At 41.5% G+C, this 16,533-nt stretch overlaps 1 protein-coding gene across 11 annotated transcripts in view; it reads left to right on the top strand.

Annotated features, from left to right (window-relative positions):
- The first annotated feature begins 933 nt into the window (after positions 1-933).
- Positions 934-16,533, top strand: part of LOC102207374 (calcium/calmodulin-dependent protein kinase type II subunit gamma) — a 37,910-nt gene continuing 22,310 nt past the window's right edge. For 3 of the 11 annotated variants that reach the window (XM_005749702.1, XM_005749699.2, XM_005749697.2), the window contains exons 1-5: positions 935-1,204; positions 3,248-3,342; positions 11,254-11,313; positions 14,535-14,589; positions 14,741-14,806. In XM_005749702.1, the coding sequence (XP_005749759.1) occupies positions 1,140-1,204; positions 3,248-3,342; positions 11,254-11,313; positions 14,535-14,589; positions 14,741-14,806 (341 nt within the window). In that variant the 5' untranslated portion in view covers positions 935-1,139. Of the gene's footprint in view, positions 1,205-3,247; positions 3,343-11,253; positions 11,314-14,534; positions 14,590-14,740; positions 14,807-16,533 lie in introns of all 11 variants that reach the window. The other 8 variants (XM_005749700.1, XM_005749698.2, XM_005749701.2 and 5 more) reach the window with 8 other exon arrangements.

The following is a 16,533-nucleotide window of genomic DNA, read 5'->3' as shown; positions in this document are numbered from 1 at the left end:
TCGCCGATTCAGCTGGCTCCACTCGTAATATTTGAACTTTTCAGCGTTTTCAGCTTTTGCGTTCCCACGCTGACAACCACGCATAAAGACTTTCAAGTGAAATCACCATTTTGCTCTCTTTTTCTTATGACTGTGTCTGTGTGCTGTCCCTTCTCTGAGCTGAACTGCTCACATGCAGAGGCCCTCTAACTGTAACTCTCCAGCCCCACCTTGCCTGTCCTCTGATGGCCTCCCACTCATGCCACATTAAACATTTAGAGAGGCACTCTGGATCTTTGTGACACCGTCTTTTAGCGCCGCCAAGCCAACAGCCCTCACACTGTGGATGCTCGTCAGTGGAAACCTGATACAGCAGTCACACTGTTCCCATTAACCATCCCTATCTCTCTTATGCACATGCACTCCCCTCAAATGCAAAGTCAATTCAGTTGTTCAGGAAGGCCGACCTCCTGTGTTGAGAGCAAGACCTGCATTAATCAATATTGATTCCTTGAGTGTGAACTTATACCTTGTGTGTGTATGAATGTGTGTGTGTGTCACAGTCTGACTCTGCTGCAGTGAGGTGTGACCCAGTGATGGGTGTATCCCGACCGGTGCAGTAAAAACGCTGCTGCCGGGTTGTTGCCTGCAATATTATTTTGAAAGAAATGAGAAGAGACGGATCTTGGATGCCAACTCTGTTTCTCTGGACCGTCACGTGGCTCTTGTACACTTTAGCGGCATCTCATTGTGAGATCCACTGCCCGACAAAAGATGAATTATTTAATCTAAATGACTGAGAGAACATTTCACCATCATCTCCCCACTTTTTTCAGTGACTTCATTGAATTGGAGGCCCCGCTCTCATTGCTGCACGAGCCTATTCTCGCGAGGATTGCACCTCTTTACTACACGTACACGCACGCACACACACACACACACACACCACCATCATCACTCCTCCTCCTCCTCTTGTAGCCAGCCCCTCCCTTTCCGTCTCTGCTCGCCTCTCTCCTCTCTTCAGTCTTGCCTGCCTGTCAGAAAGGTGCTTTAGTATTGGAGGCTAGGCTACCCTCCTCTCGGACCCCGTACGAGAGCCTGCCGCCGCAGCTGCCGCCGTCGTACCCCAAGGCTCGGGCTCCCCTCTCACGGCTCTAACCATGGCAACCACCGCTACTTCCACCCGGTTTACTGATGAGTACCAGCTATACGAGGAGCTCGGGAAGTAAGCAGCCTCAACGTTATAGTGTGCATCGTGTTTGTCTTGTCGTTTTGTCCCCCCACCCCCGCAACCTCGCCTCATATTATTTCTGGTTAGCCAGCTAGCAGTGATAGTTAGCCAAAATTGCTTGTAGACTTAATTCTGCTGCCTGCTTTTAGTGGTCTGTCAGTGCATGCTAGCAGGCGTGTGCTATTGTCGTAGTGCAGTCAGGCTAAATAACCGCTGCTATAGGCTAACAGCTGCTCGGGCAGTAACGGGAAGAGCGCACTAACGTTCAGTTACTAGCCAGGGAGCTACCACGCTGATATTGATAAACTGGCCGAGTTAGCCGACTAGCGTTGCGTCTTTTAATCGCTGGTAGGGATGAGCAGAAGGCGCAGATGTTGGTGTATGAGCAGCTGCTGGCCTTTCCGCGTCTGGTAGCCGGTGTTCTCTGGTCTGCTTGACCCGTCAGCCGGGCCCCGAGAGACGCCGGAGACGTAGCCCTGTGACATTTCACCAGCCCACGGGGCTGGCAGCTCTGTGCGGGCTCGACCTAAGGCTGTGGTCGCTAGCTAACTAGGCCGACCCCCCCTCCCTTTTTTTCTTTTTTTCTTCTTCTTCTCCAAGCAGCTGCAGATGATTTGTGTTACTGTGTTGAGTAACGCTACGTACCCCTGGATCAGTTAATAAGGAAGTTATTCGGTCCAAGCTCTGCCGCTTTTATGTTTGCACTGTAATACCTATAAGCTCCGCGCACCAGCTGTCCCCTGCATCATGTTATCAATAAATGAATCGCTGTTAAGGCTCCGTATGAGAGCCGATCTGTGATTTCTGGGTGGTTACAAGGGCAATTTGGCTTTTACTGTGTAAGAGGCATGACGTGTTTTCTCGGTATTTTGATGACGGCAGAAAAATCAGACTGCTACCTCCTCTGCTCCCTCCAGCAGCAGCGACAGCATCTGCTGTTCTTGGCCGGCTAAGGCTTTTATCCCTCAAATCAACAGCAGGGCGACGCTGGCCGTATAAAGATACACTGTCCTTAATTTCAACTGCCACTTCCACTCTGTCCTTTGTAATTGACAGTAATCGATGGCACTGATTACATAGCCAGTCCACTGGCACACACGCACACATCTACAGATCTTCCCTCCACTGCCCCTGATCTTCCTGCAGACCGACCACTTACCCTGGCTTCTCTTTCTGCACCTGTTTGATAATGAATTTTGCTCCGTCATAGCTTATTAATGTCAAGTCACGGACTTGTACTTGTGTCACCTGTCGCTTCTCATTTACTGGTGAATCATCGAGACCGGGAGCAGTGTGCAGCAGAAAGGAGCAGCCCTCCATATATCATCCACCGCATTAGAAAAAAAACAAAGCAAAAAAAAAGGAGCCCTTCTTCTCTTTTAGGGAAACTCTCAAGGGCCCGAAACTGCAGGTTGTCCAGATGCTATGAAAACCATGTGTAATTACATCTTGTGTAACTGCTCAGACTCATAGAATCACCAGAGCCACTGTGCGAGCATTCATCTAGGTCAATATGAAACTCCTCAGAGTGGCAGGCGTCTTGTAGTGTGCACTTCCTTTTATGTTTGCGTGCATTTGTGAGTGTGAATGTATTAAATGTTGACGATTGTTGTGTGAAACGCAGCCCAGTCTCTGTACTGCCTGTTGCAAATTGAATTTCCTCTTGGGGGGGAGTAGGTTGCATTGTGTTGTGTGCATATCAGAGATTAGAGAAAGTACTCGGTCGTTCATATTCATAGCTGCTTGAGAAGCTTGTTATGACTGCTGGTTTGCTTGATTGTCTCACCTTTTCAGGTTGACTGCCCCTGTTATAGTGATGTAGTATATGATGGCTGTAAAATTAAAAAAAACTGAGTCTGAGACAGAGAGACGGGCAGAGAAGGGGGGAAAGGGTGAGATTGTTAGTATTCACAACAAACCACTGCCACATGTAGATGCAGCTTCAAATGTCACACTTTGTGTGTGTGTGCGTGTGTGCCAGAGAGGCAGTGTCTGAAATGGAACTGATTTTTGGTTGTTTATGTTCTTTCTTCTTAGGGGAGCTTTTTCAGTGGTGCGTAGGTGTGTAAAGAAATCATCAGGACAGGAATATGCTGCAAAAATCATCAACACTAAGAAGCTGTCTGCAAGAGGTATGCTAACACCACACTCACTGACACAGACACCGATGTGCGTTTACTTTGTTTGTGATAAATATTGAGCAGTATAGCTTATTTTCTTTGTATGCACTGATGCCACGGAAAACCATATTCAGAACCAGTTTGTAGTTGAAATAACAGGTTTAAATTCATGCTTGTGGCTAATCCAGTGCACTAATGCTTAACAAATCAAGGTACTTCACCTTATCGTTGTATAAATCCCATAAATTCAGTGTTGTTGAAAAGCAGTTCTGTCACTGATTTGTTTTTTCATCACCTCCTGCTGTGGCTTACCACAGATATTGAAGTTATAAAATATCCCAATATTGTGTAGAAAAATCCTGCTTATTGGAAATTGTGCAGAAACAGAAGTCCCATGATTCCAGTTGCAGAGGAAATCTTTTATTGGGTCGTTGTGTCCGTGGGGAGTTCTTATCAGAATCTTCTAACGCTCTTTAGAAACTCGGTATTAAATAACTTTCAATCGCTCCTCTGTGGTGCGAGCAGACAGCCGCTGTACAATTAATTGATTGGCGCTGCTGCTGCTGCACAGTCCACACCTGAATTTTATTAGTTGCTTCACTTGTGTGCCTCCCTGCAGATGTTCACACCCACATGCTCATGCATGGTGTGGCGTGTAATGTTGCAATGATGACGGGAGCTTATGTCACTATGGCAAGACCTCCCCTGACTTCAGGTTTTCTCAGTTTTGTATGGGCCAAATTAGTGCTGCAGATTCCTTTCTGGTGTTGACACACACACCTAGCTTCCTTTGTTCTCCTTTCCTGTACTCTTTTGTTATACCTTTGCCTTTCTTTCTTTCTCATCCAGCCTTTCTCTCATTGCCTTTCTCTCGTCTTGCTGCAATGGGGGATTGGTTTGTATTGAGGCTAATCCACTTACGCTAAATGTATCTCATCAACCACTAAGACCCCACGGATTCCTTAGGCGCCTCCCTGTTGTTGTCTGTGTCTTATGGCATTTGTGTGTCTGTGTGAAAAGGGAGACTGAGAGAGAGCGGGAGTTATACTAATGGAGTATGTCTGTTTTGTGTGAGTGTGTTGTAATGCTGTTATTGTTCTATCCCTGCCATCAAGTGTACACATAGGGCAGCTACCAGTATTAATGTCCCACCAAGGAAAAGTACAGGCTCAGCAGAAAACTGTTGGCTCTTTGCAGAGGCATGGAGTACAATGTAGGTCTGTGCGTATGTGTGTTTTTGCCAGGGGAGAAGAAAGCTGGCCAGGAGAGGAGGAGGAGATTTTCAACAGTGTAGTCTTGCAAGAAACTTGGTGACACTCCACACCAGGGGAGGGAGATAAAATGAGACTGAGGAGGAGATGCAATAGACTGAACAAAGGAATGAATTAGAGAATTTGGTACTAATAGAAGTATTGCAGTAGGCTGTCTTGACTTGCTGACGCAAGATGCACCTACACACAAACACAACAACGTCCACACCAGGAGGCCAGTGCGTGAGCAGGCATCTTGCCCAGTAGGATTTGGGTGGGGCTTCTTTTTTTTGTCTGTCCTTTTTTTTTTTTTTTTTTTTAAAGCCCAATAGGGCTAGTCTGACCTCTTGCATGGCCTGGTGGGTAAGTCTCCCAAAGCTCTGGTAAACACTGCAGTAATCTGAGGGGGAGGGGGGGAGACAAGGAAGGAAGGAAAGAAGGAAGGAAACCAAAAAAACAGGAAGGAAGGAAGTGGGTGATGTTGGCGGGGGGAATAGATAAATGTAGGGAGTTGGCTGTGGTATAGTTTTGTCCACAGGCCCTTTGGGATGGATGCAAGTGGGCAGCAGCATGCGCAGTAGGCAGTGACACCCACCTGCTTCTCACTGTAAAGAAATGGAGGTTTTCATTTTGGCAGCTTTAGCTAAGTGGGGTAGGGGTTTGTTTGGCTGTCAAAGATTTGTGCGTGTAATTAATTAAAATGACAGACTGTGAGGTAAATTGTGAAAAATGTAACAAAGTGATGCAAAGTATTAAATCTGCACTGGCGTAGCATGAGTCTATCTGCGCCGTATGAATGCTCTGTTTTATTTTGTTGATTGGAGTGACTGGAAGGTTGATGGCTGCTGCATTGTCTGCAGCAAGTGTGTGTGTGTGTGTGTGTGTGTGTGTGTGTGTGTGTGTGTGTGTGTGTGTGTGTGTGTGTGTGTGTGTGTGTGAGAGAGACATAAATGGTCTGCTTTAATACTACTTTAATATTTTTTTTCTTCTCCTCCTACAGTTAGTGGCCTGGGGCGATATTATTGTTCCAGTGAAATGATTTCTCTTGCTCTATTTTACAAATTGCACTTATTGCTCAGCAATTTCATTGCTGGTTCATGGCTCATCTCCTGTTGCCAGAGTCACTTGTTACTGTTGTTGTTAACAGAAAACCAGTGAGATTCATCTGTTTTCTCTCTGAAGGAGGCTTAGAACTCTGAATTACTTTTCATAAAGTCTCTTTGTTCCATGAGTTTTCTCTTCTTTTTATTTATTTATTTATTTTTTTTACAGAAATTGAGCAGAAAAATGGTTTTCAAGTAAATGATGCATAAATATATATTAAAAAAATTAATCAATCTGTAAATTTATTTAAATATGAAAGGTATTAAATCACTGAAATTGCCTACAGAACGATATGTATACCTGTTAAACCAGTTATTGGCACAAATCTCTTATCAGCCAATCACATGGCAGCAAACCAACACATTTAGACATGTAGACAACCTGCTGAAAGTGAGCATAAGAATGAGGAAGAAAGCTGATTCCAGGGAGTTTGAACATAGCATTGTTGTGGTTCCAGATAGGCTGGTCTGAGCATTTCAGAAATCTACTGGGATTTTCCCAGAAAACCATCTCTAGGGTTTACAGGGACTGGTGTGAAAATGCCACAGGTCAGAGGAGCATAGCCAGATTGCATCAAGCTGATAGAAAGACGCATAAAGTCAAATAAACAGTTGTTATAACCATGGTATGCAGAAGAGCATCTCTAAATGCACAACACATGGAAGCTTAAAGCAGTTACAGCAGCAGAAGAACATACTGAGTGCCCTCCATATCAGCTAAGAACAGGAAACTGAGTCTACAATTAACACTGGCTCTCTAAAATTGGGCAAAAGAAGATTAGAGAAGTGTTCGCTGGTCTGAGTCTGCTGCAACATTCAGCTGGTAGGGTTAGAGTTTGATGTAAACGACATGAAAGCATGGATCCTTCCTACCTTATAACAGCGGTTTAGGCTGCTGGTGTAATGGTTTAGGGGGCTATTCTTACACTTAGGGGCCCTTGGTACTAAACCATTTTAAATGGTTGGTCTAAACACCACAGCCTCTCTAAGTCTTGCTGCTGACAGCGTCCTACCTTTTATGACCTCAGTGTGCCAATCTTCTGATGGCTGCCTCCAAGCAGGAAAGTACACCATGTCACAAGGCTCAAATCATCTGGTTTCTTTTTACATTTTTGTTTTTAAACAATGAGTTCACTATATTCGAAAGGTCTCCACAGTCACCTTATCTCAATCCGATAGAGCACCTATTTGATGTAGTGCAACAGGTGTTGTGTCAATATGGAACAAAATGTCTGAGGCATGTTTCCAGGGCCTTGTTAAACCTATACCACAAAGAATTAAAGCAGTTCTGAAAGCAAAAGGAGGTCCGACCCAGTACTAGCAAGGTGTAACTAATAAAGTGGCTGGTGATTGCATATTAGCGATGTTTTCTGACTGAATGACGTAGGGAAATTAAATGACAGTTCAGACTCCCTTGAGCACCTTTTATGCTTAAGGAGGAAGTAAATGGTCAGATTGGGGGGGAAATTAGCCAATCATGTTGCGTTGACACGTGCACACAGTAGGGGTTCGAGACTGTTTCAGCTGTGTGGTGGCAGACGTTTCTAATTATTATCATACAATAACATGCTTATTAGAAATGGAGGTAAAACTTCACATGCATAGTAGGTAAGTATTATCAGACAAAAGCTTTTTAAACCTTTTGTTGGGGGAACTGGTTTTATATATATATATATCCCAGTGACATTCAAATCAATGTTATGTCTCCCTTCTCGTTCTTTTTGATAGTGGCTTTAAAGTAATTTCTCAGAAGCAGCATATTGAGCAACATGTTGGGCAACATGTTGCGTGTGTGTAGCACGGCTTATTTAATGATTACTTTTTTGTGCGTGTGTCTCTTATTGAAATAGTACATGTGTTTTACTTGATGTGTGCTTTTTGTTTGAGAACATTTCTACTTTATAGGACAAGTTTTGCCATACTTTTCAAGGAACAGGAAAAATAGTTTTACATCTTAATTGTATCGTATATTATTTTCATTCTTAAACCACAAGTTTAGGAAAAATAAGCAGCACAGAACCACCTCTAGTAAAAAACTTATCTGAAATAACGAACCCCTAAAATAAGGCTTTGTAACCAGTACTGACACCGTTTCCGTCATTTTGTCAGTATTTCCCGTCCTAACATTTTGGATGTAAACTTGCCTGAAACAGATTGAACTGGATCCTCAAGCCTTCAGTCAGATTGTCAGCTTTGTGTGGCAGAAAGAGGGGGGGTGTGCGTATGTGTGTCAGGTCCTCTCCATCCTTCTCAGCTGATGTAAGATGGCTGTGGGCCCGCCCCATGGCAAAGCAGATGGCCAATTAGAGAGCAGCAGGAAGTGCCAGTAATTACCCTCCAGCCCTCTCTTTCCTGTCTTCCTCTACCACATACTCTCGCACCAACAAATAAGGAGATTGAATGAATTAGTGAGCACTGCAGTGACACTGCACCAGGGTAGACGGCTGTACACAAACGCACACACAGAAGCTTGCGTGCGCATGCACACAGACACACACACACAGGGGAGCTGTGATCCTCTTCTAGCAAATGGACGTTTCATATAATCCTCCCTCCTTCTCTGTCTGTCTGTCTCTGTCCTGCGTCACTGGTGTAATTAGGAGGTGGTTCAGGTCTCTCCCTTATTCACTCGCTTTCTCTTAGATGAGGGAAATCTACACCTGTAGCGAGACAACAGGGAGGTTCGTGGAAAAGAGATTGTAGCACGGTGCAGGAGGACGGACAAACAAATCTTCAGCAAGTTAAAAAAATAGAGCTGAATACAGCAAAGAAAGTAGGCTTTCACGATGTGAAGTCTGCAGCTTTTCATTATGACGATATTAAGTACAATAAACAAACATAAATTGTACACTTAAATTCAAAATTTTTCCCAGGTTTATGGAGAGCGTAGGTGCTTGGGTTAGAGCACCGAGGTGGTTGGGGGTTTTCTAATCATCTTGTATATTAAATTATTGGCTAGCTTTGGCTTTAAATATAATAGGATATGTTTATATTCATAAGTAACTAAACTGAGTTTCTAGAGCAGCAACAGTAATATCTACAGCAGCAAATATCTTTCTATAAAAACCTCAATTAACTATGCATAGGTGGATTAAAAATGCTGTCTTCCTAGAGCCAAGTTTACAACAATCTGAAAAGATGTGTCATGTTAAAATGGAACAGAACTGGTAGCATAACATACTGTTCAAACAAGCAGATCGAAAAGGAAGATTTTACGTTTTTCTGCAAATTTACACCTCCTGTCCGGCAGGTTTGAGAGAGAAGCCTTTGCAGTATTGGTGTATTACTCAGGAAGGTTTTTGTTGAACTTGACGACGAGCTAAGTTAACAATTCTGGTTACCTTTCACTTTTTTCCTGGTTTGGAGTACTCCTTCTGCCTCTGTGTTGGCTGCAGCTCCAGAAACCAAAAGTCATACTAGATAATGCCCATCATTGTTGTTTTGGGGGTTTTTTTAATCTCCTTTTTTTTTTTTTTTTAAATTATTATTATTTAAAAAAACAAACCTCTTAAATCTTAGGTATGATGTATCTTGACTCAAAAGCCAAGGGTCATATGGTGCATGTTCATAAAGTTTTTGTTCTAATTGCTTTTCAGGCAACCATTTATAATGCGTTTATAACATATGTTTGTAAATATAATTTATCTGTCAGCGTTGGTAGAAATGCCAGCCAGAGACCATCTAGAAAACTGCAGAACAATAACGTTGCCTTTTATAGTAACATGCTGTAATGCCTGTGAACGCTATACTGCAATATAGAAGAACAGCTGGGTAAGGTGATAGTTGATTACTCAGCAACAGCATGTGAATTTTATCTGAGGTAGTTGCTGCGCTGGGGAAATGAATGCAAATCTTACTGAGTCTGTGTCTCTGTGGTGTCATCGCCATGGAGCTGTGGAGTTGAGTTGGCTTCACCACAGTGATAAAGCACACACACTGAGTCATTCTTCATTACAGTTACCCCATGTGACCTCTGACCTCAGCAGTTGCATGGCCTCTTCCCATGGTAATTAGATGGAGTAGTTTAAAAGTATCGTGTGGTTTAGACCTGCAAACCGTGCACAAACGCACTCGTGTAAACGCACGTTGCTACATGACTTGGACAAATCCTCAAACAAGGATGTTGGTTTGGAGATGAGGCGGGTGTGTAATCTTTGTCTAAAGTGCAAATACTGCACTGTCCATAACTGAGCTTCACACTAAACCCTGTAGCACATACACTCACACATGCATGCAAACCGCTGCACCTGTTGCTACAGACAGACTTCTTCGTTTGATTGTGTGTGTTTTTTAAAACCACATGTGCAGAAATGCTAGCACTGGAGCTCAGTTTTAATTCATATTGTTAGATTTTAGAGATGGAGACCGTCTCTACATGCAAATGACTGTATTGCTACTGCTTATGAGTGTTGGCTTACTTTATTCTTTCTGCACATAAAACACATCTTCATTTAAATATTTGCATACAGAGACACTTTTATGACTGACAGCTGCCATACATCGTAATTCCCCAGGAAAGCGCCCGATGACTCAGTAGTTTTTTAATACTAAACATCTGTAGCTCAGTTTTTAAAAGGAACATGAGTGCCTTGGTTTTCTAGTGCTCTAGTCTCAGGCACTGAAATTTTTATTTGGGATGGAGAGAACATAAATAATGAAGGTGTGTGCTATACTTGGGGCTTTGTAAAAGGTGGCCCTTCTCTTCTAACTGCAGGACATTAATGGGTATATTGTTGGCAACACCACAGTGTGTAAAAACCAAACATTATTGTTCCAAACATTTGGTGATAATGTAGCACCTAGCAGGTGAAGGCCCACACCATAAAACCACATTGTCCCCCATTCATTTCCACCAAGGAAGCATTGCATGTCACATGGTTTAGACTCCCCTTGCCTTTCCTGTATGTATTTCTAAAAATAACTGAATTATGAAGATTTACATAACTGTTTTAGGGATTAACTCTTTTACTGATATGTATACTTAAGCAATATAGAATTAGTTACATATACCAATTAAATTAAAGCTCTAATAATCACTATGAGCAAGGTATAGGAAATTATTATTTTATGTATAAAGCAATGTCAGATTCGACAGTGCATCGGTGAGCAACGGTACACTGATGCACCGGGACAGTAAACCCAGAACAGCATAGCTGACTTAAACAGATCGGTTCATTGTCACAAATACTGGCTCTAGCTTTTTCTGTCAGGATCTTTAAATACCTATTTATGATAATATATTGTCTGTTGTTTTACCAGAGCCAGTTCTTTTACCTCCCTTAATCATAAAACATCTGAAATGTTAATAATATTTCACATCACTTTTTGGAACATGGAGGAAGTGCAAAATTAATGTGGCAGACTAGATGATCATCAGCTGCTAACCTCAGTAAATCCCATCTCAACGCTAATGTTCAGGTCACTTAATAGGTGTTTAGTTATTTTTATCCATCTTGTACAGCTGAACATATGTTTTGCTAAAGTTCCTCAAGTGGAAATTATATTATGTTATTAAATACTTTATTACTGTGGCTGAATTTGAATAAACCTTTTTTGTTTTGTCTACACAGATCATCAGAAGCTTGAGAGAGAGGCTCGTATCTGCCGTCTCCTGAAACACCCCAACATTGGTGAGTAGCTGACCAATTAATGCAATCCTTGTAGTCGTTATCTGCAGCAGAGAATTTCAGAAATGTTGTTTGTGAGGCTTAAGATGTCTTTGTAAATAGAAATGGTTGTTAAAATACAAAGAAATAAGAGGAAAGAAAAGCGAGTGATTTGACCTTGAATTAAGATATTTTTGTTATAATATTATTGTGGTATTTCAAAGCAGAGCTGCAAGTGGGTGACTCTTATGTAATAGATCATTTGGCGTGTTACACATACCACATACTGTGGTTCTGCTAGGATTTCTGGAATATTTAATTAATGCACTTAAAGTCTTCATAATCTGTTTATAGAAAACAGAATAAACACTCCAGTAACACTGGCATAATGTTTAACTCAGACACGTCAACTATACGATGATGGATCATTTGAGAGTCAGCATGCTAATTACATCCAGGATGGATCTTATCCGAACAGATATGAAGCAATTCAAGGAAACTGGAGATACTGATCTTGAAGGTTTGACCGTAGGCCTCTTTTCCCACCAGTAATGCCTGTAAATCAATAAAATCCCTTTAATTTTAATCTGGTGACCATCTCCATTACTAATCTATAGGACAGACTCTTTGAACACGCTGTAATGTGTAACTGTATGTGCCGCTGTCACATTAGAAATAAACAGAATCACAAAGAACGCACTGAGTGGTAAAATAAATACATGAATTGAGTTAATGTATTTATTTTCCAGCTTGTGCTTTTGATGATCAAATCACAAGATTAATTGTTTCCTGGAGCATTGCTGTCGTATCTTATTTGCAGCAGCAGGGTTTCATTTTGTTCATTTTTTGAAATAATCTCTGGAGATCTCGATCACCCATTCCTCTAATGTCTCTGCGGTAGGCAGCGGTTGAATTGTTGGGTTGATAACAACTTTTTGCCTATACCAATGTTTGGCTGTTAGATTACTAACGACACACCGATCAGGCTCGTTTGCACCACTTCCTGCTAGCGAAAAACTACCCTTTGTAGCAATCATGGAAGTTATAGCGTATTATAAATGATAACAGAAACATTTGTTGATGACATCGCCGTCGCTAATTTAAAAACAAACGATATGAGCAGTGCCATTCAGAATAAGAGGTCACAGAATCAGTTGTGCGTGAACTTTGGTCAGTTTTTGGGAAAATCAGGTCAGGATATTTTCCACAGTCCTTTCTTTTTTTGCCTTGTATGTAGCACACAGCAGGAAATAGGCTGCTTCAAACACTTTCGCACTACTGGAAATACTCATAGGCGAGGGAGCTGCATAGATAGAACATACAGGAGGCAGCACGTGTGACGCCCACTCGCTAACGATGAATGCACCAGATTATTAACTGCGATATTCACACTTCAGCTCAAGCCGACATCACACGGAGTTTGTGCTTGGGTGCTAGTAGGTTAAGGACCATCTAGAAAGGTTTAGACCTATGTTGCATGTGTGAAGATGCCTTGAAGGTTGCCTTGAAGCTGACTCTTGGTGTGGGTGTGTGTGTGTGGAAAAATTAAGATCATCAAAGTTGACTTGTGAGCAGTGCTCTCTGCCTTCTTTACATAGTGATATTTATTTAGTTATTTTATTTACCTTTCTGATGGAAACTCATATTGCAGTGACATGAATTATACATCTCATAGAGATGTTCAGGAGAGATTGGTAAAGGGCACAAAGGGGAAAATGACAAAATCAATGACATCTTTCTCACTGCACTGCTCATTTCTATTTTCCTCATGTCCTAGTTTTCTGAAAAGCCCCCTCCCCGGCACTCATTTGTCCCTCACCTACTTTTCCTGTTCCTTCCCTTTCTATATACATTTCGCTCTCGTGTCCTTTCCCCTTTTTTGGCATATTTTAGCATCGTATATGTTCAAACTTTAGACAAAAGAGGGCACGAAAATGAGACAGATGGAGAGACGAAAGCAGAAGTAGGAGACAGATGGAGGGAGAGCGAGAAGATGGGAGGAGGAGTAAAGAACAGTCGCTCTTGTTTCTTGCTGCAGGGGCCATCCTACTTCATCTTATTATACAACTGATATTCGCTTTACATAACAATAAGTTTCTTTCTTGACACTAAACCTAAGCTGTGTCTCAGGCCCATCCTGTAACTCGTGGATTGTGCAGCCTGGATCCTGCTTCGTCATTCTGCTGCTGTTTAGTTAAGTTGACAAGCTAAGAGCCGCCGTGGTTACTGCATAACCGCAGAATGAACTCATTAGTGCTTTCGCTACTTCTGTTTCAGACCAAGGGGTTTGGATAGCTCAGCAATCAGGAAATGCAAAAAATAACATTTCCTAGACTGGTTCTGGTCTTTGTAGGTCTTTGTTTGCAATTAATTATTTTAGAGGTTTACGTTGGGTCTTGTTTTGTGCTTTCTTGTTAAGAATGAGGATGTTGTGTACCTGAAACAGGCAGAAAAACAGAAAAACAAAACCCTGTAAGTGGACATGTAAAAAGAAGGAAAGGGTGCATGAGTGACTGCTCTCTGCTTGGGACAAAATACCCCTGTTTAGAGGTGTCCAAGTAATCTAATGGTTTAGCATATACCCTGGTTTGTTATTGCTCCACATGGTTCCTATTTAGTCACCACCAACTATCATAGACTCCCCCAGATTGTCTAAATACATGTACATGTTACATGTTATGTCCTTTCTCTATCACCAAATATGTTTGAAGTAATGTTAAACCTGAAATAATAATCACTTAATTTGGATAAAAGTGGGCTTTTGATAGGGCTTTACTGTTTTGGTCAGACATAGCTTTAAGCAATGCTATCACAACCTACAATTACAGTTGCTTATAGTCGCTCCTGCATGCTAACCCTACTGTGTCCATTATAAAGATGTATTCTAAACCACCAGTAATTTTGCCCCAAACAAAGTCCATTCCAGAAACCATCACTCAGTTGCAGTAATTGCAGGGAGAGTATGGTTGAATTAAGTGCTCACTAATTGCCTAATCATTGGGTGTGCTCATATTGCTGTGGTTAAGAAAGGAGAATCAATACATCACAATCATAAATGACATTTATTTTTCTCCATGTCTGCCTCTCTTCTCTTCACATATTTATATTTGAGCTTTGTTTTTTTTTTGTTTTTTTCAGTTTACGTGAAGCTTTACAGCCGAACAGAACAGTATTTTTTATTTTTTTTTATTTTATGTCTTTCACTTAGCTGCTGTCAGTCTCATTTCCCACCCTCTCTCTTGCAGTGAGACTCCATGACAGCATTTCAGAGGAAGGCTTTCATTACCTAGTCTTTGACCTGTGAGTATCTTCTGTGCGCACACACAATGACATTTTATCCATGCGTGTGACTGCGGTTTGTTTGTGTATGCTAACAACTTCTCTGTTATTTGACTCCCTGTCTCTCTCCGCCTCTTCCTTCGGACCCTTCTTCCTTCCCTTCCCCTTACAGGGTGACAGGAGGAGAGCTTTTTGAAGACATTGTAGCCAGGGAGTACTACAGTGAGGCTGACGCCAGGTAAACGCCCCTTAATGAAGCTGCTCTTCCCAGACACTTTGTAAAATATAAAGAATTACAAATGTGATGATTTGCAACTGATTTGAATTCTATATTAATTTGAAAATGGTGCAATGAAAACATATTGACTGGCATGTTCATAGTTGTGTTTTATCACCTCTTCAAAAAACAAAAATGTGACGTAAAATCCTTGCTCGATAAAGGATTTTCAGCTGCTCAACAGTTTGGAATGTTTTCAGTGGATGTCAGGTTTGTTGCACCATTATGCTCATTTAAATTCAGTTATTGTCATCCTGAAAATAAGCAAGGTCTTACAAAGAGAAGACATTGACTGGATGGCAACATTTGTTGCTTCAAAACCTAAATATATACATTATTTGGCATTTTAGGTGCCTTCACAGATGTGCAAGTTATTGATGCTGCGTGCACTAAAGCACCCTCAAACGTTGTTGAATCCATCAGGAATGCTGGCTTTTGAACTGTGTGCCAATAAGAAGCTAGATGCACTTTTTACTCTGCAGGACGTGCTCTTTGCTTCTGTGTTCACTGAGAATGGTGTTTGGTTTTTAGAAAGTGTTCTTAGGCTTCTCATTTACATTTTGTCTGAAGGCCAGACGATCTTAGTTATTAGCCTTGTCCCTCGTCTGTAGAGAGGTTTTTCAGATTGTCTGAATCATTTAAGATTCTGTGTCATAGATGTTGACATTCCCACTTCTTTGCCATTTTAAGTTCAGAAATGATTTTACTTTTGCAAAATACTGGATGGGAAAATCATTAATGTGGTGATATTCTCCATTTTTACTAAAATAGAGGATGTCTCTTAATATGCACAATTGTGCTATTGACCTGTTAACCTCATTGGTTGTGCGATATTACACCAAGTTTTGTACTTCAGCCTTCTGCTCAGAACCTAGCTTTTGTTTTGTTTCTGGCTTTTATAATCTGAATATGTGACGCAGCACAGGAAAGGCTGGTCAGAGATTCAGACCAAGAATCTGGCTGTGTACAAAAATTGCCAAGCAATGATGCAACCAGACTTTCCTGTATTTCTGTGGTTTAGGTGAAGTTCTCTGTCTGAGGAATCTCTCAAAACTGTTATGTAGTCCAAAAACAAAGTCCAGCAAAACTGGAGCACAACCACACACATGCCTAAAGGTAGAACCAGACCAGTGCATGGCAAAATATGCCCCCTTTATGAAGCTGCTGACATGACTGAAGTCTTTATCTATTTACATTGGTGTTAAACCACAATAATTTAAAGACTGGGACAATGTGGCATCTTCAAGGTTAAGAAAGATACATAGATTTTTATTTTATTTTTTTTTTCAAATTTGGAAATTTAAGGAAAACAAAACAAATTTTCAACTTTATCCTTGTTTTCACATGCTGTGCTATGGATGTGTTTATATATGTAAAAATCGTCCTCATTCTCAACATTGTGTTGTTTGTGTACTGTTTTTCAGTCATTTGAGTTTTAAACGACTTACTAATAGCCCAATCGTTTTTGGGATATGGGTTTTTTGCATGCAGACACACGGTACTGCAGACAAACAGCATAATCCTATTAAATATATAAATACTCTCATTTTATGAACACACAAGCACACAGCGGTGCATGTAATTGACTTGCTGGTATTCTTATCAGGAAATGCATTTACTTGTCAACAAGTTCATTGGTTCCCCACTCTCCCCCTTCTCTCTTTAATCACATGTCTCACTCTGTTTCT

This window comes from Pundamilia nyererei, unplaced genomic scaffold (assembly GCF_000239375.1).
Source record: "Pundamilia nyererei isolate P.nyererei 1_Seehausen unplaced genomic scaffold, PunNye1.0 scaffold00253, whole genome shotgun sequence".
NCBI classification, from domain to species: Eukaryota; Metazoa; Chordata; class Actinopteri; order Cichliformes; family Cichlidae; genus Pundamilia; species Pundamilia nyererei.
This window is presented reverse-complemented; position numbering and strand designations above follow the sequence as displayed.